General features: G+C 39.5%; 2 protein-coding genes across 8 annotated transcripts in view; one reads left to right on the top strand and one right to left on the bottom strand.

Annotated features, from left to right (window-relative positions):
* The window catches only part of MCM9 (minichromosome maintenance 9 homologous recombination repair factor), a 109777-nt gene that overhangs the window by 24644 nt on the left and 63611 nt on the right, over positions 1–21522 (top strand). The gene's annotated exons all lie outside the window — the stretch shown is intronic.
* Positions 3132–15548, bottom strand: ASF1A (anti-silencing function 1A histone chaperone). The gene is made up of 4 exons (XM_023254298.2): positions 15050–15548; positions 9368–9483; positions 4771–4947; positions 3132–3530 (listed from the first exon to the last, which is right to left on the bottom strand). The coding sequence occupies exons 1-4, from the start codon at positions 15156–15158 to the stop codon at positions 3318–3320; spliced, it is 615 nt and encodes a 204-aa protein (XP_023110066.1). The 5' UTR covers positions 15159–15548; the 3' UTR covers positions 3132–3317.

Below are 21522 nucleotides of genomic sequence, written 5' to 3'. Positions count from 1 at the left end.
GCTCTTGGTTTCACACATTTTACAATATTATTTGCTACCTGTTAAGGGAAGCCTAATGTCCATGGTCTGTGCTGAAATTTCTTAAGAGAAATTATACTATAAAACTTATCATAAAGCAGCAAAAGCTGTTTTAATGGTCCTACATAATGAGAGCCCCATTCTAAGGGGCTCTCAGATTTTGAAATATAACTGATTAGTACATTAAGCATTGATGAGAAGGGATCTGTAAATTGAGAGGCATAAACAAGGTGCAGCATACTGGAAAGGGTAGTAAGCAAGAATATATAAAGAACACTTTATGTGCATTTAAAACTTCCTATGACCCGGTGTTCTAGAATCCTGTATAAAATGATATCAATAACAAACAAATAAAAGTGTTTGCCAAGTAATTATGTGGAATGTTTCCTAAGTTAATTGTATAGAGTACCAAGAAATGAGTCCAAGCTATCTGCTAGGCTACTAGTAATTTCAGAATATTTGGACAGTTTTCAAGTGAATGGCTGCTGATTCACACTACACTAGCACTTTTCCCTCTTTTATTATTATTATTTTTAATATTTGTTTATTTTTGAGAGGGAGAGAGAGAGCACGCAAGTGAAAGGGGGAGGGGCAGAGACAGGGAGACACAGAATCCGAAACAGGCTCCAGGCTCTGAGCTGTCAGTACAGAGCCCGAAGCAGGGCTCGAACTCAGGAACCCATGAGATCACGAACTGAGCCTAAGTCAGCCGCTTGACTGACTGAGCCACCCAGGCACCCCTCCCTCTTTTTTTAAATGTAAAGATCATAATCCAAATATGACAGAAGAGACAGGTATAGGGAATATGAATTTTAGAACTATAGGAAAGTTATTGCTACTTCTCATCTACTCAAAGGGCCCGATTAGCCTTTCTTCAAACTGTGTATTGCAACCACTTAGAGTCATAAATGCCAAGTTCAGTGAGTCAAAACCAGCACTTTAAAAAATGAAATACAATAAAAGGTACCAGAATATATTGCACACATAAAGATGCACTATAAGGGTGCACTGTCATGAAAATTACTATAAAAACTTGCATTACAGGGTCATACTTTGTTTTTTAACTATGGATTACAGTGAAAAGTTTTGAAAACCACTGCCATAGACTTTCTTGGTAAAACCAGAAACCCAAATCTTAACCGACTGAGCCACCCAGGCGCCCCTTAGAAACCCAAATCTTAAGCCAGAGGATAAGACCACATGGAAGTTTATAGAAGGTTATAAATGAACAAATGCATGCATGCTCCTCAGATTTCCTGAATGTTTTCTCAACTCAAATGATATCCTCACTCCCTCCAATCTATTTGCCTCTCTCTTCTGTGGTATAGGTAATTTGTTCCTGTGTATATTCTCATGACAGAGCTATTTACTGTGATCAAAAAGGAGAGAAACTGTTCCAAACATTTTAGGTATAATTCAGATAGTGTCTATAAATGAGGCTAAACAGGGGGAAAATAAAACCCACATGCTATAGCTTCTTAGCTCCTAATGTTTGCATTCTAAGTATTACAGAATCATAAAAATTTTAAGTAAGAGATCATAGTTTTTAAGTCTTAACCTTCTGTGAAAATTAGCTGTTTACAAATTGATGTAAAAACCTAACCCTTGGTGTCAATACAAAATCAATCATTATAATTAGAATAAAAACTCAGCAGCAAATTGCTTCATTTGGTTATTTGGCTTATATATGCTTTATTTCTAACAAGCACATATCTTTTTCCTGTTATATTAATCACTGAGCTCTTTGTTGGAAATTTTTACTTTTATTTTCATTTTAATTATTTTAACATATTCTTAAATTTAATTGCAATTAGACAAAAATGAAATTTTCTTCATATAGTTTTAACAGTTGGATGTATTTTAAGTCTATGAACTAGTTAGTGGACAGTATTTTAATCACCTGGTATATTAAATTTCAAAATTTAACATTTAGCAAAATTTTGCTTCACAAATTCACCTTTTTAGAATGACAGGAAATATATACAACTTAGAATCCATATTCAGACAAATGCCCTTTTCCCTTCCTCAAAATAAAAGCTTTAAAAAGTGCAGTATAAAAGTTTTAGATATGAAGGCACTGCATAACTCTGCATCATATGGCTAATATCTTGCTTAGCAGCAAGAGTAATGAGAATATTCTACACTTAATTTAATGGAGCATAAGAAACTTTGAGGAAGGACCTAGCTTTCATCAAAGAAAAAGAACCCTTTGGCCCACTTAATGGATTCCTTTCCAAGATTGCTTTTAAAAAAACTTAACTGGAAAGGCTATGTAGACTATGTCAACCACAAATATGCCTTATCTTATTCTGCATGAGTGTCCAGGGATATGGAGAAGAGTACCACATGTGTGAAAATATATATATTTCCAAAATAGTGACTTATCTCTTACGATAAAGCTAAATACACCTTCCCAAATACACTGTTTTTATATAAATGCTGCCAACAACAGATGATCTATCAAATCAGTTTTGAAAATTTCATAGCATTTCTATAAATCTAATGAAAACATCTAAGTCATTATAATATCCTGTTCTTAAACTTAGGGAGTTTGTATCTGCTCTTGACATGTTGAATTCAATGGGTAATAATGATGCATCATTCAAGGAATATTCTGATGTCCTAAACTGTTAGAAAACAAAAACCAGAGCCAGAGGACCTTATAAACAATTAACCACATTTGTTGTCATCTTAGAAACCAAACTGAATGCTATCTAACATTCCATATAATAGCAGCCATAAGAGGCTTCAAGGTGGCCTAGAAAATCAGGTCCTGAAGTTCTTGGTAGCATATACTTGACTTCAAATCCCTTCTTTAAGGATATGACAAAAAAAAAAAAAAAAAAAAAAAAAAAATGGAAATTTGCCCCTTACATGAAACCAAACTATCACAGGAAGAAACATTTTACTTGAAGTTTGTTCTCTTGAAGGCCAGTAAAATAGTGGTCCAAAGATTATTGTCCAAAAGGCTAAGAAAGCTTTACAGCCTGGTCTAATGATTTATATTTTTTCTTTATAAGTGCTTTAATTACATATAGAGGAGAAGAAAATAATATATATGTTTTAATCAGATTAGTTTCAGAACAAATAAAATAACACATTAGAGAAAAAAATTACTTAAAAATAGTTGTATTTATATTCCACAATTTGCTCAAATACTGGTTTTCTTATAAACTTTCTACAGGATGTTTTTTAAACAAATTCTTCACATTGTGTCTTGACTATGTACTTACGGAATTTCAGGGAAATAGTTCTGTATGTTTTTATAGCTTAATTTGTACTAAAGGGATGGCAGATGGTCACATGCAGTCCATGTGGGATTCTAACATGACATTTAGTGAGTTTTCTGACGTGGACCATCCCTTTGATGCTGAAGGTAATGCATCTGTTGAAAGAAGTGATTGTAGATTTGGATTACTGCTCTCTGCATCTTCCAGTTTTTCTGTGTTATCTTCCCAATTAATGTGGAATCTTGTAACTCTGGGATTAGATGCCAAAATGTTCCTTTGAAGCTGAAGAAAGAAGGAAATATATAAATAGTAAACACTAAGAAAGTTAGATACTACATACAAATAGAAACTTAATAGAATGATTCTTTACCTTAGTACTCCTAAAGGGCCAAATTCATATACAAAGGCTAATTAAGCAAAGCACCTTAACATAACACACAAGGACCAGGGCTACAGCAGACATTATTATTTTAGCTTAATGGAAACAGGATATGGAGAATCTGAGAGAATTCATCCAGATCTCTTAGTAACCAATAAAATATCTAACCCCTTTGTACTTGTTTCCTAAAAGGGAGAGAATCTCTTCTTTTTCTTGCAGGTGAATTCTTCATAGAACGCTTTATCTCACAAACTAGTATGCTTTGTAGATTGATGTGGTATCTTCAGTAATATTTTCAAAGAAAATGAAAAATTTCTTCAAATATAATATCTCATTATTAGTGGTTTCCTACCTTTTAATTATTATGGTTCACTCTCAGAACCAGTATTCTAGTTTTTTCTCTTTTTGCTATACAAGGTGCCATATAAGTAACTAATACATGGAGTCAATGGAAGGTCCCATACCAGGATTAAGCATTCTGGCCTTATTACCAGAAAAAACATTCCACTTTACTCCCATGTAATTTTTCTTGCATGATCCAGCAGATGGGGTGTTGTGTTCAATCTCACATAAATGATCAGTTACTAAAACTGTTACAGTTCCCAAGAAAAATCATGAAATACTAAGTATTTCAGAGAATCTGTATTTCTGAATCACGGGTTTCAGATTCTCACTCAGAAGCCGTTTTCCATAACCAGAAATATTTAAGACCTTTAGGTTAACCTCTAAGAATAGCAGATAAAGGAAAACCTACGTGTGTGTGTGTTCCAATTTTTGGAAGAGTTACAGACCAAGAATATCATTGAATAATCATGAATTTCTATGTCGTAAAGGCTGAAATGAAAAGAATTATGATGTGTGGGAAATGCCATGCAGAAGCTGTAAACAACTGTTTCTTACTGGAGGATTTTTTCAATTTTCTAAATCATCAGAGACTCTCAAGGTGCCTGACCAACATTAATTACTCATGATTCACTTGGAGGTAGGGTCTGAGGTCAAGTATGGGTAATGGAACAATTAGTTTGCCCAGTTAGCACAAAGACCTCAAATTTATTTTGTCTCAAAGGTATTTTCATAATATAGTATGAATTGACACTTGCTTAATAGTAAAAGTAATGAAAAGAGGAATAGTCAGAACATTACCTTAGAAAAGTCTGGTTTTACTGGCGGATTTTCCCTTAATTCTGTCTCAGTATATTCATTATTTACATAATAGCCAACTCTAATAAATTCTTGACCCCGATAGGTGCATGTAATTAGCACAACTGTTACACCTACTGCATCTGCATCTGGAATGAGTCCTGGATTAGGTGCATCAGCCTAGAATAATTTAAAAAGAAAAGAAACACACATCACAAAGAGGCAAGCAAGACTGGAGTTTTAGTTACCTTGAGCATCATGAATTAAGGGTACAGCAACAAAAACTTGGGGGCATCATACTGGGAAGGCAAATGTTCATTTTTAAGATTGACATAAAGCCAGAAAATATAGTTCAAATACGTAATTACTCTGGGTACCTGAAAGCTTCACTACTTCTATAGGAAGATAAATCTAGCTACACTGTGTGGTAGTTCCTGAGGGATTGTGCAATATTCAATTATAAAACCTTTTATAAAATATAGCAAATAATTAAATCAGTAGTCTCACTGACTCTACCCTTTTCCAGTCATAATTTTCTTTTTGTTTTTGAGAGTGAGCACAAGTGGGGGAGGGGCAAGGGAAGCAAGCATCTTCAGCAGGCTTCATGCCCAGTACAGAGCCTGGTGCAGGGCTCAATCCCATGGCCGTGACATCGTGGCCTGAGCTGAAATCAAGAGTCAGATGCTTAACCAACTGAGCCACCCAGACACCCCTCCAGTCATAATCTTCAAACCTAAATTAGTAAATATTCAATGATCTCCACATAGCCTGTTGGCAGCAAATGTTTATTATACCAGTTTGTCTCTTATACCCAGGACACACAGCCACTCTCCCACCTGTCACAGATATTCTAATAGTAAATTAATATCAAATTGAAAATGGAATAGAAATAGCTATTCAGCAGATTCTCAAAAATATTAAACTACCGTGAGTGACTTTGATAGGCACTAAAATATAGTGTACTATTTAAATCACGCACACTGGAAATACAATGAAGGTAAAAATTGGTTTGAGCAGACATACTCAATGACCTTGTTTTAAATCCCGCTGCTGAATCTTGAGTGCAGAAGGTGAAGCAAGTGAGCTAGAGGAGGTGGACAGCATGAGCAAAGGCTAGGGCCCTGTGGCGCTACGTACGGCTGGAAGGAGTCATAGACTGATGGGCACTGACACAGACCTGAGGCAGCCATTCTGAATGGTAAATGGATAAAGATTGTCCCAGCAGATTAGCTTACTCTTGCCAGGACACTAACGAACATCCCTGAGCCTGGTGAACACTTCAGCCATGGCCTTGGCTTGGGAAAACCCCTGTCCGCCATTCTCAATCAGGCTGTTTGAATTATCAAAGACCAATGATTATTGTATAGTTATTACATGTAGATGACACAAAAAAGCATAAAATATCTAGTCTAAAACATCTATCTAGGCCGAAAAGTTCAGTCACCTTCTGCTTCCCTGCCTCCCACATCCAGCCAGTCTAACACTTCTCATCTCTGGAGTCTCAGTTGTGTCTTCATGTCTTCTCTGGAATCCTGTTGCAACTTTCTAACTGTTCTCCCCTAGCTCGCTTGCTATTTTGCACTGTTGCCAGCATTAGCTAGGCAAAGATCCATTCCTATCCCTTCACTAATTTTAAAAACTCCTGATGATTACTCCCATTTCTGAGGAAAAAATCCCTTCTTTAACTTCATTTATAAGGCCCTTCACACTTTGTTTCCAACCAACAGCTCATTCACATTCCCTTTATTTCCACACCTCTTACTCTTGTTCTAGAATTAGAATTCTTTTAAATGTACTGGTAATCTTTCATGCCTCTGTGCTTTGCATATACTGTTACCTTGGCCTGTAAGTCTCTTCCCTAACATCCTAAAAAATTCATCTAAGTTTGCATAAAATGTATCCTTTAGTGAAGCCCTTCCTAATTCAGAAGGTAGAATTAATAGTACTGTTTTTGTACTTTATTACTTGACACAAATCCTCTTTAATGTATGTCCAATAATTTAAATGTGTTTATCTTTCAGTTGTTGCTGGGATTCTAAGCTTTGTCCTGGGCAGAAATCCTGTCCAGTTCATCTTTATAATTCCATGTCTGGCACAGCTCTGGGTGCACAGTATATGATTAGTATTTTGAAATTCATGCATAACTCAATGCCTGACCTAAAGTAATTTATGATCATTTTAGAGAGATATCAGCAGGGGTATGAAGGCCTGTCCTGAGAATATGCTGTTTGTCTTACAGATCCTCTGTACCCCTACTGAGAGGGGTTAGGTTACTTCCAGGGTACCCAAAGAGCTTCTAATGTTCTGGAAGTTCATGGAGAATGGGGAAACAAAGGTAGTTTAGTACTGCTATGGAAACTTTCCTCCCATAGTGCTTCCCATCCCCTCAGTAGATTGGTTCTAGCCATGTTTGTGTTTTAAAATTTGATTGCCAAAGAATTCAACTTGAGCAAATCCAAATTCAAGTAGAAAAACTCACAGTCCTCTCAGATCACTTAAGATGAAATAACAGAGGGGCGCCTTGGTGGCTCAGTTGAGCATCAGACTTCAGCTCAGGTCATGATCTCAGGGTTCCTGAGTTTAAGCCCTGCACCAGGCTCTCTGCTGTCAGCACGGAGCCCGCTTCGGATCCTTTGTTCCCCTCTCTCTCTGCACTTCCCCTGCTCATGCTCTCTCTCTCTCTCAAAAATAAATAAACAGTAAGAAAAAAAAGATGAAGTGATAGGTAGAGATTTTTAACGTCAACCAGCAGTAGTACACAGATGTCTGGACATCTTCCTGCCAGCCTTTGACACACTCATAAGAAAGGCATGTTTATTCATGGCAGACCAGGGGAATACTATGGTAATTTGTTTAAAACACAAAACAAAAACTGTAGGTTAGTCCCTTTTTTGCTGATAATGGTGAATTTTTTTTTAAATACACAGGGTGACAGTCTGATTTAAATTGCATGGTGCTCTTTCTCTGTCCTTTTTGCCAATATGAACACTGATACCAAGGTAAAACTACTGGAAAATCACTGGAGGGAAATGTCTTTGAATATATTTTTCACTCCAGCCAAAAGCTTAACAGTGTTCTTAACAACATAAACACACAGAAAAGATCATTTAAGGGTTTGTTTCAAAGCCAAAAGATTTATTTGCAGGTTTTATAGTAGCATAAAAAGGTCTACCAGTACAAATCAATCCAGGTTTCTTAACCACATCATGAATTATCATCAGTGAATTATGGGTTTTCCAAGCTTATGGGTCAAAGCAAATACTTCTTTGTGTAATAATTTCAAGAACTTAAGACACAAGTGTGTTACAAGCAATGGGGCAGGATGTGAAGCAGTCTGTCAACTGCAGTGCCTCCCCCTACCCATGTCTTTCACCAAGGTTATGCACTCACATGACTCAGGTCAACAGCACTTTTAATGAATAGATATGAACTAATATATTTGAGCTTTTCTTAACCATTTGTTTAGATATAGTAAATTATTTGTTGCTTTTTAATAAAAAGCACTAAGGCTAGGAGACTATAATTCTGATTCTGTATTTAGGAGAAGGGAAGGATAGGTAGCAACTCTACAGATACCATGTTTATGATACATGATTCATGGCCCATATCAGATGGGATTATCTGACCAATGCTATTCATTTAAATTGAAAATGAAAAAAAAAAAGGGGGGGGCATCAGGGGTAGAAAGAGTTAATGTCCTTCTGGATGAGGTCTTTTCAGTGGGTTCTACATTAACTGATGGGACTCTGCTGTGTACAAATACCTGTAAGAAAATTAATAGTTTTCTTTTTGAAACCTATGAGTAGTTACTCTTTGGGCTATTATAAATATCTCCCTGTAATAAGCATGGATAATTGGGAAATGACTGAATAGTTTTAAACAACAATTTAACATACATTAAAAGAACTAACACTTTGAATACAGAAGACAGTGTCTGAAGCCTTGGTACAGACCCAAATACTGTCAGTGGTATCTGAGAACATAATTTGTTTTGGAATTTCCCCTCACAAATAATAAACACAGTAGTAGATTTGTAACAGTAATTCTCCATAAAATGTGTAGATTAGATGCTTTAGTAAAACACTGGACTTTAATTCCAATGATCCAAGATTATGCAGATCTCTCTAGTAGCATACCTAACTAACCTAGCTCAATCATGCAGTGTGCTGAAATAAAGTTGTTTCTATGGTCAGTACTCCTAGTGGCTGAAACCAGAAACCAAGATGCATATTACTAATTATACCAGTTAGCAGTATGCATTCAACCCCTGTACTGGCTGCTGGACAGCCACAGGTCTGATACTATTGGACTGTCCACAGGAAGAGCCCCGAGTTAACCACAATGTGTGCCATGACACAGTATAAGCTTTACTGCATGCTGTGCACACTCTGGAGTAAACATCACATTAACCTCTCAGCACACAAAATCAAGAGGTGGCATTCCTTTATGCTACAGAGGCTGCCTAAAACACAATAGAAGCAGATAAAAAGTGAGTGCAGCAGAAGCAGAGTGATTTAACCCAAAAGGAAACGAGTGAGGACCACGAGATATATAGTTTAGAAACGTATTTGGCATACATATTTACCAAGAACAATCTTACCTGAAATACAAACATATGCCTTCCTGCAGGAACAGGGCCCACTAAAACAGAGTCTAAAACTTGATCGTATTCTTCACTTTCTGCAGAGCCCACATAGATAATTTTCCATTCCAAGTCTAGGGTTAAAAACCAAAACATTATTTCATATTCAGTAATTACATTATGAGATGATATCAAAGACCCTATTTTAATGTCCACTTAAGCCAATTATTGGTTGCTGAAATTGACTTCTCACAGCAGAAAGTCCAAAAAGGCACTGAACTGCTCCTTATAAAATTCTTACATTTCTTAACAGAGTTTCTCAAAATGTTCTTTTGTGAAACACTAGTTCCTGGGCAAGGCTCCTCATAAACAAACCAACATGGCCAAAAACTTGGGAAATGCTACAACCTTGTCTTAAGGATTCATAAATAAAGCACACTGGCAGAGTGTCCGGGAACTTCCTTCGGTCAAGAACACCAGTAACGTTAATTCAGCATTTCCCAAGTTTATTTGGCTATGGAATCCCTCCCCACTTTTTTTTCGTATGTTATCTCTTAACCTACTTAAACACTTTGGAAGGGATGCCCCATACTATATTGCACAGATCCAAATCACCAAAGAACTCCAACATGGAAAAATTATTAACTTCCCTTGTGGCTTAGAAGGGGCTTCAGCTCATCAACTGTCAAAGGGACCACAGTCAGGGTTTTTCCTCATGGTCCCTCTTCATGTCATATATTCTTTAAATTGGGAAGAGGAAACCAAGGATCCTTGTGCCACTTTATACAACAGACTATATACAGTGGGAACAAGCATCAGGAGGAATAAGACACGCTTAAGTGCAACCCAAGACATTTTCTGTAATTCAACTGTTACATGTAATTCAGCTTTTATTGAGCACCTTCTACAGTGTGCTCTGCAGCAAGAACCCAGAGATGGGTAAAATGACTGCTTTTTCAAAGGAGCCTCCTGCTTAGTAGGGGGAAGAAGACAGCTCTGCAAATACAGATTACCCAAGCCCTCCTGGTCCTGAGGGTGTTTAGCACAGTGCAGCCCACCCTTGGATTCACTACGCTGCGACTACAGCACTCCCAGAGGGGTGTTTCTAGGGAGAATCTAGTTCTACTAAGTCAGCACTTTCTGAGGACCTATTACGTAAGTCATGGCTCTCTTCTAGACCACTTACATTTCTGTGTTCTAGCACATTTCCAGATGCAGGGTCCTGCATCTGACATCTCACGAGATCATCTATTTGTTGATAAAGATTAAAAGAGGAAAGAAGCAATATGAGTATCTAGTTACAAGGAACAGCAAGTATCTGCTGAAGAAGCAACGAGGCTGGGCTGGTGCAGACTGAATAAAGGGGAAAATAACTGACCTTTAGCTTGGGTGTGAGGGGCATGGCCAGATTATGTAAAGTTTTTGGTTTTGTTTTTTATTTTTGAGAGACAGAGTGTGAGCAGGGGAGGGGCAGAGAGAAAGAGAGGGTGATGAAGAATCTGAAGCAGGCTCCAGGCTTTGAGCTGTCAGCAGAGCCCAACGCAGGGCTCAAACCCATGAGCCGTGAGATCACGATGTGAGCCGAAGTCTGACTCTTAACCAATTAAGCCACCCAGGTGCCCCAGATTATGCTAAGTTTTAAAGGTCATCGTAAAGATTTTTGGCTTTTACGCTGAGTGGCACAGGAAGCTATTGGGAGGGTTCTGACTACAGGAATCACATGATCCACTTTTCATTTTAGAAGGATCATTTTGGCTCCTGTGTTCAGTATGGATTGTGAGATTGTGAGGGTCAAGAAACAGGATATTTTAACAACTGAGGCAAGAAATTATGGTAGCTTGGACCACATGTAGCCATAGGGATGAGAGCAAGGACACTCTGGATAAATCTTGAAGATAAAGGCAGCAAGAATCCTTTATTGCAGGGGGTAGGGGATGAAATCAAACAGGAATTTGTTTTGGACATGTTAAATTTGAGATATCTACTAGATAGATATCTAATAAAATTACAAAATTAGTGGCTAGTGACATAGGAAACCCAAAAGCCAAGTGGAGAAACTTTTAAGAAAGGGGTATAAAAGCTATTAAACTTAGCCAAGTGCGAGTAAGACTGGGAACTCTCACACGAAGGTTTTCATATTTTGTTCATTTTGTATGTATTTATTTGTACTAATACATATAGTGCTCTTGGCCTCCTAATTGGTAGAAAGTAAGTTGGCATTTGTAGTCTGGCATGGAAACATAGAATTTATAAACTTATTTTGTAAAATACCTACTATGTGCTGAGCATTGGTCTTGCCAATTTCACACCTGTTATTTAAATCTCAACAGCTTTATCATATGGATTTAATTATACTATTATGCAAACAAGAAAGTTGAGGCCCTGAGAGGCTAAGTAATGTACCCAAATTCACACAGCTAGCAAACTCAGGAATCAGAACCTACGCTATGTCTCTGCAACTCCAAAGCCTGGGCTCTTTCCAAAACCGAAACTAGGAAGATGCATTCTTCCATTTCTGCTCTCAAATGAATAGTGGAATAAAGGAAATTAATTGGGGGGGGGGGGGAGGGGGGAGATGGGGAGATGGGTGAGACCAGAGGCTATAGGAAGATGATCTACCCTTAAGGAGCACAGGCTGTAACTCAGGGAACACCTGTACCTTAATTTCTATCTAATGGAATCCTTGCTATAGCTACTGAGTTTAAAATGCTCAGTACTTATTTATAAATCAGCATCAATTGTTTTATTCTTACTATTTTTTTTTTAACTCTGCTTTCATTTTCCTGTCCCTTGTATTTGAAGGAGGAAGGGATAGAGTCAGATGCACAGGTTTTATCTGCTGAAGTAGTTTAATCATTTAAAAAGTTAACTGTTTCATCTAATCATGGAAATCCCGGCCTGCAAGTATCTGCATTTATGGTTGGGAGTGAGGGAAGTAACCAAGTGAATTTTAAACTAATTACACTACTTGGGACGATCTGTGATCTAGTGGAAAGTATGTAATCTTTGGGAATTAGAACAAGCCTGAAGTTTAAAAGCATGAAACACCATGTTCAATTCTGGTACATTGTAAGTATTCAACTAATAGTAGCTAGAATTATTGGTACTGACCAACTTAAAAAAAGAAAGAAAGAAAGAAAGCTCCATTCAGTAGAGAAAGAATCAGTAGTCCACAGAGGGCATAACAAAGATTAGCAGGAAGGTCAATCAAAACGTGTACAGACTTGGGACCACCAGATCAAACACATCCTGGGTCTCCTAATCAAATTAAAGTATGAAAAATGGTGGCCAACATCTGGTGTGGGACTTGAGACAAAATTATGAAGTGAAAATTTTCCTTCAGAATATTCTGTAGTTTCATTTTAAGAATAGATTTTTTAGAGATCTGCAATATAAAAGTATGGAACCTGTAAGAAGCTTTTGCTAAGTAAACTCAGTTTCCTTAATCCACATAGCCTCTAGGTGGAGTACACAAGCATGGCACCTTTTTGAAAGATTCCTTTGCAGCTTTCAGTATGACTCAGCTTAAACTCTTTTTAAAAATGCTAAATAACCAGTCTTAGTGCTCTGGGATGAAGTGTACAAGTGGAAGTAAGTGTATTGTTGACACTAGTATCCTAAAAACTCTGATGTCCTTCAGCTGAGTTCTGATTAGGTCCCAGGTAAAAATGGAACGTAATTCTGCTTCCATGAGTAGTGAGTTTCAGCCATCCAATGTCAAAGCCCTGTAACATCATGAATCATCTATCACCCTTGTCCAAAACTGGCTCTTAAAATGGAAGGCATCACTTGAGAAATACCTGTACTTTGAATAATTTAGGCTTAAAATGCTATAGTATAAGTTGGAATGGACTGATCAATGGTTTCTCTTGCATTCGCCAATTTTTATATACAATTGGCAAAAAAAGGAAAGATTACCAACTGGTTGGATAAGAAAAATTGGCCTGGTAGTTAAATGGTGACGGTAGCACTCTGGGAAAGTAATCAAATGGTTTCAGAGTAGTAAGAAAAATCCCCCTTAATTTTATTATCAGTGATCTATTAGAAGTTAGTTTATTTTAATAAATGAATCGTCTTTCAAAATGGGACCTACATATTATATATGTGCATATATGCTTTATATATTCATTAATACTTAAGAGCACAGATTAAAGTGTTATCATTACAGGAGATGGTGGAAAGCACTGAGTACAGAGGACTGTTACTTTATATACACCTGTACAACTTTTAAAAAGTTTATTACAATGAGCATGTATTGCTTTTATAATTTGAAAACCTAACACCCTACATAAAATACATTTTGTGGATATTAAAAACTAATTTTTAAAGTGAAATTGCTTTATATGCCATTATTTGCATAATTTTAAATGCATTTCGCTAAAATATACTTGTAAGTTCAAATAAGTATGGCCTGTTTAATTGTAAAATGACCATTGATGAAGCTAAATTTTTTTTTCAAAATTTGAAAAGTCAAGCACTGGATTATTTGAATAAAATTTACGAGCAAATATAAAAAAAAAGCCTTGACAAGTTTTAGCTTCCTAAATATTTGTTACTGCATATAACAAAAATATTTTTGGAGACCTTAATACGGACTTAAAAAAAGTAGTAAAAATTTTTGCATTGCCATTAGAACTTTACCTTTTATTTCCTGGCCCACTTTTGTATTTTATGCTCAGAGTGTTTGGATGAGTTATTTTAATTAGATTTCAACACGTTCTTGAAGAAAGTCTTTCAGACTACTGAGAAGCCAGTGATTTTAAGTCCTGGGGATTATTTAAGTGTTTTACTTATTTTTGCTCTTGGGTTAAATGTAACTTTATAGCTTAGCAATATTTTTCTTCTGAGCGAGAGGTTTCAGTCATTACGGAACAGGAGTCCACGCCGGTCGGGGCGAGCCTGCGCGCCAGCATCCCCGGGTGCCCCGAGCATCCCGGGCGCGGGCCGGGGAGTGCCGCCGGGGAGCACCCGCGGTCCCCGGGGAGCGCCGGCGCCCGGCCCGCTGCGCCGAGGGGCCGAGCCTGCGCCCGCCTCCCCCGCTGGTTGGTCCAGGGAGCCAGAAATCAGCGCGAGGACAGCCTCGCTCTCCTCCCCGGGGCGGCCGGGCACGGCCACCCAGGAGAGTAGGGCAACTCCAGCGTAAGCTCTAAAAATGGATTTGCCTCTCGCTCGGGGGCAGGAAGGTGGGCAGGCGGGGCGCCGTGTTCGTCACCCGCGGCGCGGAGAGGAGGCGTAGTGACGCCGGGGTCGGTGGCCCAATTCTCTACTCTTGGTAAGATGGCTCCGCTGCTAACTCGCCGGCGCGACCACACACATGCCTCTCCCTTCCCAGCCTTCGTGCCGGGGCCGCGGAGGCCGTTCCCGGCGCGGGGCCAGCCCGGGGCGACCCCCGGCCGGCGCCGCGGGCGCGAGTGCGGGTCTAGCGAACCTCCCGCCCGCCAGACAAAGCTGACAACATGGCTACCTCCGCTCGAACAAGTTCCTCGCAAGTTGAGCCACGGCAGGCGCCCCGGCTGCGGCCGAACGCCGCGCGCGCCTCGGCGGCCGTCGTCCATCAACTTCAAGTTTCCCTCCGCAGAGCCGAGCCTGCCGCCCGTCCGGCGCCGAGCACCGGCCGCCCGCGCGAGGCCGGGCCCGGGAAACTTTCAACGTCTGCAGCCCGCAACTGACAGCCCGGCGGCGGGCGGGCGCCCGACTCACCTTCAGACAGGTCCTCGATGCACTCGAAGGTGATCTCGAACTGGAACGGGTTGTAGAAAGGAGAAGGGTTATCCAGCACCACTACATTGTTCACCTGAACCTTTGCCATATTTTGAAAAAAACACAAACAATGGGAACGGGGCTTGTTGCGGCACAATAAAGTCCAGCGCGCGGCCGCTCGGGAGAGCGCAGACCCCCGCCCCAGCGCCTGCCCGACGTCGTGCAGCGGCGACTTGAGAAACTTTTTTTTCCTCTTTTTATTTACACGGGAGCACTCCACAGTGTTTTGCAGCTTTCCTATTTCACTAAACTACAGCCCATTCTGCTCTGATAACTAGCAGCGTTGCCCGCGATTGGCTGCACCCAAGCTCTGACCCTCCTCCTCCAGCGAGGGCCTCGGCGGTGAGCAAGATGGGCTCCCGCTCCCGGAATGGACTCGGAAACTTTAACTGCGGCTCCACCTGCTGGTGTGGATTAGGACAAAGGCGGAGAACAAAGTGAGTGGAATACGGGCTGGGAGGCCCGCGCGGAGGCCGCCGGCGGCGGCGGGGGGGAGGGGCGGCGCTGGCCCCGCCCCCGGCCCGGCGGCTCCCGCGCCTCACGTCGGGCGTGGCCGCGGCGGGGCGGGGCGGGGGTCGGAGGAGGCGTGGCCGCGGCGGGGAGGCGTGCTCGCGGCCGGCGAGGCGGCGGGAGGGCGCGATTCTGGGCGACGCCCGCCCCTCGGGTTTGCTTCGTGTGGTTTTTGGGTTTTTTTTTTTTTCTTTTAACTCTCTTTTAACATCAGTCCAACTGCTGTGCAGTCTCTCTACTGAAATTTAATAGATGTGATTCGGTTGTCTACACTCGGTTAGATTCAGCTTCCTACGTACTGGGTACATTTGGGGTAGAAAGGGTTGGTTACAGTGGAAATAAATTGTATTTTATAGACCCAGTGCCAGCTCGAACGGAGCAAAGCCATTTTGGAAATCTAGTTCTTGGTCAATATCTGCGTTTGGGCACTACAGCGCGGTTAGTTAAATAGACACAAAATGAAGGGCAAAGAGAGAGGCTTTTCCACGCATACTTTGCATGAAAAATCTAAATAGGTAATATTTGGGCTGCACCTGAGTCGTCTTCTCGTTCTAATCTGGAAAACCCCAGAATAAGAAAAAGATTACCAACGATGTGATCAGTTACACCCCAGTTTTCTGCCGTTTCGTGAGCATAACAGGAACATAAAAAGAGAAAATGGAAGTGTCAGGAAACCAAAGGGCAAAAAATATGATAGGAAAGGGAAAGGAAATGTAAAGAACACAGCGGCATACTAGGGCATGTGATTTTCAAAAAATTTATGACCCAAACCGCTAGTAAATAAAAATTTGTGGCACCACAAACAAGTTTTGAGGAGTCTGCTTGATTCGTCGGCATTCGTGTGGATTCATTTCTGCTGTTTGACTACCACTGCGGGGAAAGGGAGAGCTTTTAACACGTTTGTGGGGTTGTTGAACAATTTCTGTTTACCTAGTAAGAGTGTCATAATGATTTATTACCTGCTGTTCATAAACCATCAGTTTTTTCCTTAAGTGTTTCGAGTGAAACCACTGATCTTGACTAATTAAATTCAGAAAAGTATTACTTCTTAAGTATCATCTGTGCTGAAAGAGTTGTTTCTTAGTATAGTGCCCAGGATTTTGAGTTCTCATTCTTTGGGCATTTTTCATACTAAATAGATTGCTGTTGATGAGGCTTCTTTATCTGATAGATAGTCTTTTGAAAGTTAATATGGAAAAGGTAATACCAGGCCTCCCCATATTCAGAAAAACTGCTTGGAGCAGGGGTTTCTCATTTTATTGTTAATGGATTAAACAGTAAAATAGGACCTACCAGAAAAGGCTTCCTCAAGCCCAGTTGTTTGTGTATGTTACACTAGGAGCCTTAGTGTGGTGATAGATGCAAATTACTGTGACTGATAAACTATACTCTCTGTTCACTCTATTAGTGCTGGTCTTAACACTAGCCAAGATAAAGTGTCAATTGCTATACTATATGCTGTTAAGATACACTAGATATGTAAGATAAATGGCCAATAGAAGATTAAAACATGAGTCCTTTGAGAATGGTATATGCAGTTTTCTGATTATTGCAGGCACTCTTAAGAGGAGATTCTAATTCACTTGCTTTATAAAAATGACATTATAAGCTTGGTAAAATAAAGTGTATTTTGCAGTCTGACCATAGGTGTGTCATAATAAGGTATACCTTATACCATAAAACTTGCTTTTGGTGGATATGCAGCATCAAGAACTGAAGAGATCTACCTGGATACCACTAGTTTGGCTTATTTTCTTTAAAATTCTTTGTTTAACATGTCATGTACAACAGTATTTAAGGGGAAAGTGACCTTCTTTAATAGTCCACTGGAAACCGCAAATAGTGGCTCGAGGCCTCTCATGTTGTGTGTCCTGCCTTAACTCTTTTATTATTGCCTTTCATAAACATTAAAGAGCCTTTGAGCATCTTTTCCAATAGTTTCCTTCTTCACCTTTGACAGTACTTTACAGGAAAGGCCAAAGGGGTTCCCAGATGTGCCCTAGCATATTTCTAAATAAGCTGGTATTTCACAGAGGAAAAAAAAAATTATAAAAGCATCACTCTAGTTTCAGAGACAATCTATAAGATTGCTGGACAACTTTTTGGTGACTCTCAAGCAGCTGATCATACTGTAACAGATGGGTCACCATGAGTATCTTCATTTATTAAGTACCAAAGGGGACCCACTTGATGCTTGGAGGGCTGCAAAGAATATAATCCCCAAAATTGCTTCCCTCCTTATAAATTCCCTCTGTATGGAAGAAGGATGGCTGAAGAAGATTGTTTGGACTCTAAGATGAATAAAGACTAAACTAGTGCCAAGGACAGAGATAAATGAACCTAGTTAGATATTGTTATAGGCCGAATTGTGCCCCCCCCCCCATTCATATGTTGAAGCACTAACTCTCCAGTACCTAGGATATGACTTTATTTGGTGATAGGGCCTTTAAAGAGGTGGTTAAGTTAAATGAATTCCTGAAAGTGGGCCCTAATCCAATCTAAATGGTATCCCAGAGGAGGGAATTTGGACATGAAAAGAGACAAAGGGCACACATACACAGAGAAAAGACCGTGTGAGAATACAGCAAGAAGGCAACCACTTGCAATCCAAGAAGAAAGGCTTTCAAAGAAACCAACCCTGCGGACACCTTAATCTTGTACTTCTAGCCTCCAGAACTATGAGAAAATTATTTACATTGCTTAAGCTACCCAGGCTGGTATTCTGTTATGGCAGCCCTTGCAAACTAATACAGCTATAATTTTTTGTCCACATAATTAGGCTTATTTGACAATCTGAGTTTATTTAATCCAATTATTGGTCTGTTATCACACCTTTCTGTGGTGTAAAATGAGGTGGTCATTTAGCCATGCCAGTAGGCTGCGTTGGGGTATGGAGTGGTTCCTGTAGCTACTCAGAGAAGTACCTATTGGTGTTGGGCATATAGCTTAAAATCTGAAGGGACAAGATGCAGCTTGCCTCCTCTACAGAGGGCTTCTAAAAATCTTAAGCTTGAAGTTAAATTGAAGACACACACAAAACAAGATGAAAGAGTGAATTAAAATGAACTAGAATTAGATTGAATTAAATGAAAATATATTGAATTGAAATGTATTATAACTAAGATATAAATCAAGTCTTAGCTCCTGCCTGCTGCAGAAGTTATAGGAATGGAAGTGCTAACCTCTTGCCTTTGTTCAAATCCTGGATTTCCACCTGGGGTAATTACATTAGTCCTGTGTTTAATACTCTATAAAGAGATATTGTCCCCATCTTTTAAAAAAAGTTCTAATTTAAGGCTTGTCGTAGTATGCTCTTTAGTTAGTTTAAAGGGCTCCTTATTATTTATTAGTTATAGAATGTCAAAATTTAATAATAGTTTTAGATAAGATTTTGTGTATAATTGTAGAATGTTGGGATTTGCTAGAGTTTATATTTCTAAAAGGAATAAATTCTACTGTAATGATTTTAATAATTTATCATATAGAGAGCATTTATTATGTGAAATTATTGTGCTCAGCTCTGTGGAGTATTCAAAGATGAAACATACTTGGGCATAATCCTCATAGACTTTATTGGCAGGAAAGATTACTGTGTAATCAAGTCTGTATGGTATAGAATAGAAAGTGTTATGTAACTTTAACCAGTTATTGTTAAAGTTCTGTGGGAGGCAAAATATGGTATCAAAATAAAGGCTGTGTATGTGTGTGCCCATGTGTATAGTATGTGTACGTATATTTGGTATGATATATATATGGTATGTATGTATATCTATATATGGTATGATGCTTTACCATTTGCTTTTTTTTTATTAATGTTTATTTATTTATTTTGAGTGTGAGAAGGAGCATGCAAGCAGGGGAGGGGCAGAGAGAAGGAGAGAGAGAATCCCAAGCAGGCTCTGTGCTGTCAGCATGGAGCCCCATATGGTGCTTGATCCCAGGAACCATGAGATCATGACCTGAACCAAACTCAAGAGTTGGGTGCTTGACTGACTGAGCCACCCACCAGCCCCGATACTTTCCCATTTGTAAAGAACTTTTAAATGACCTGCTTTGGAACCTCAAAACATCCTGGTATAGTAGGAGGGTAAGGTATTATCATTTCCACATAACAAATAAGGACACTGGTGCTCAGAAACTCATTCCTTCCAGCCCCTGAGTGGCTCAGTCAGTTAAGCGTCTGACTCTTGACTTCAGCTCAGGTCATGATCTCACAGTTCGTGGGATCAAGCCCTGTGTTGGGATCCTAGCTAACTGCATAGGGCCTGCTTGGGATTCTCTCTCTCCCTCTCTTTCTGCCCCTCCCCTGCTCGCATGTGAACATTCTCTCTCTCTCTCTCTCTCTCTCTCTCTCTCTCTCTCTCTCTCTCTCGTTTTCTCTCTCTCTCTCTTCCTCTCTCAAAATAAATAAGTAAACTTAAAAAAAATAAAAGAAACTCATTCCTTTATTTGCTGACCTTGCTTCTCTATTCTCTCTCCTCTGTGTCCGATATTTAAAGTGGCCTTTATGTGTAGAAAAAGCAATTGTATCCGGCTGGCAGACACCATGGTAATGTCTTGATTAATGAACTCTTGAGGAACAAAGTTCCATGAATGAGATTAGCCCAGGTATATACTAGTTGTGAGAAGAAGCCCAGCCAATGCAAAACTATGGGCCTCTCCCCCTTGAGGCACCGCAGGTGTCAAGCCTCCTGTTGCAGAAGGGATATCTGGGGGAGGATAGAGCTATCCCTCCTGGAATGCATCCTTATGCTTTTTGTAAGATTTCCATATTTGTTACATAAAGTATGTCCCCAGCCCCCATTCTGTGTTCCACCTCATTAATAGCAGTTTTGCTGTTTTGTATTCATTTCTACCCATCATTAGGTTACAAGTTTGTTGAAGATATAAACTATATCTGATCCCTTATCCATAAATGGACTCTACTGTGAAACACCCTTTGGATAGCTATCAATGATATCAGTTAGCTTTCTGAAGCACCATAATTATATTTGTTGTTGACATTTGTTGATGTTGATATATTGTTTCTGACCAGAAGAATATGAATGAAAATGCTTAATAATTATTGTCCATTTCTTGAATCTAGTTTTTTTTTTTTTACCATGTGTTCTCACTTCTCCTATAAACAGAGATCCTTCTGAACTCGTTTTCCTCTTGAACTCAGTCTCCACTCATCCATCTTCCTTCTTGTTTTACATTCAGTCCTTTTCTCTTTAACCCTCCACCTGTCTTATTCATTAGAGGCTCCTTTCTTTTCCTGATATCAGGAGAAATGTGTGATAAGTAGAGAAAGGACTGAAATCTTTAAAACCTCTCTAGGCTAGAGCACTGCTTGCACAAAGCCACTGCTAAGCATAGCAGCGTTTCTAGCTGGTTACTATAGAGACAATCGGCATTAGATGGAGACTCACTTGACGGAAGCTAGGCAAGGATGCTTCATGAGATTGGAGGCCTTATATGCAGGATCATGTGGAAAAGGCCAGATACTCGGACGGATAGGAAGGGGAAAGGTTTCACAAATGAACTACTAGCTAATTGGTAGATTTTAGGTTGCTAGAATCTGTGACTTGCCAAAGCCTTGAATCCAGCATACAAAGAATCCACTTCTCAGAACCTCAGTATGATTGCACAGTGATTTTTTTTTTTAAATAACAGCTATGCTGCTATGAACATTTGTTTACAAATTTTTGTACAAGACCTGTGTTTCCATTTCTCTGGTTTACACTTAATTATTGCTGGGTCATATAGTAACTCCTCTTGAGGAACTACCAGACTGTTTTCCAAAGTGGCTGCATCCGTTTACATTCCCACCGGCAATGTGTGAGCATTCCAATTTCTTCACACTGCCACCAACCCCTTGTTATGCCTTTTTGATTATAGCCACGGGTGATACGCAAAGTGGA

The sequence above is a fragment of the Felis catus genome, chromosome B2, assembly GCF_018350175.1.
Source record: "Felis catus isolate Fca126 chromosome B2, F.catus_Fca126_mat1.0, whole genome shotgun sequence".
In the NCBI taxonomy this organism is placed as follows: domain Eukaryota; kingdom Metazoa; phylum Chordata; class Mammalia; order Carnivora; family Felidae; genus Felis; species Felis catus.
This window is presented reverse-complemented; position numbering and strand designations above follow the sequence as displayed.

Coding starts and splice junctions, on each gene's coding strand:
- ASF1A (XM_023254298.2), bottom strand. CDS start 15,158: ATGGCAAAGGTTCAGGTGAACAATGTAGTGGTGCTGGATAACCCTTCT. Junction 9,484..15,049: donor CATCGAGGACCTGTCTGAAG/GTGAGTCGGGCG, acceptor TTTTAACCCTAG/ACTTGGAATGGAAAATTATC. Junction 4,948..9,367: donor GGCATATGTTTGTATTTCAG/GTAAGATTGTTC, acceptor AAATTATTCTAG/GCTGATGCACCTAATCCAGG.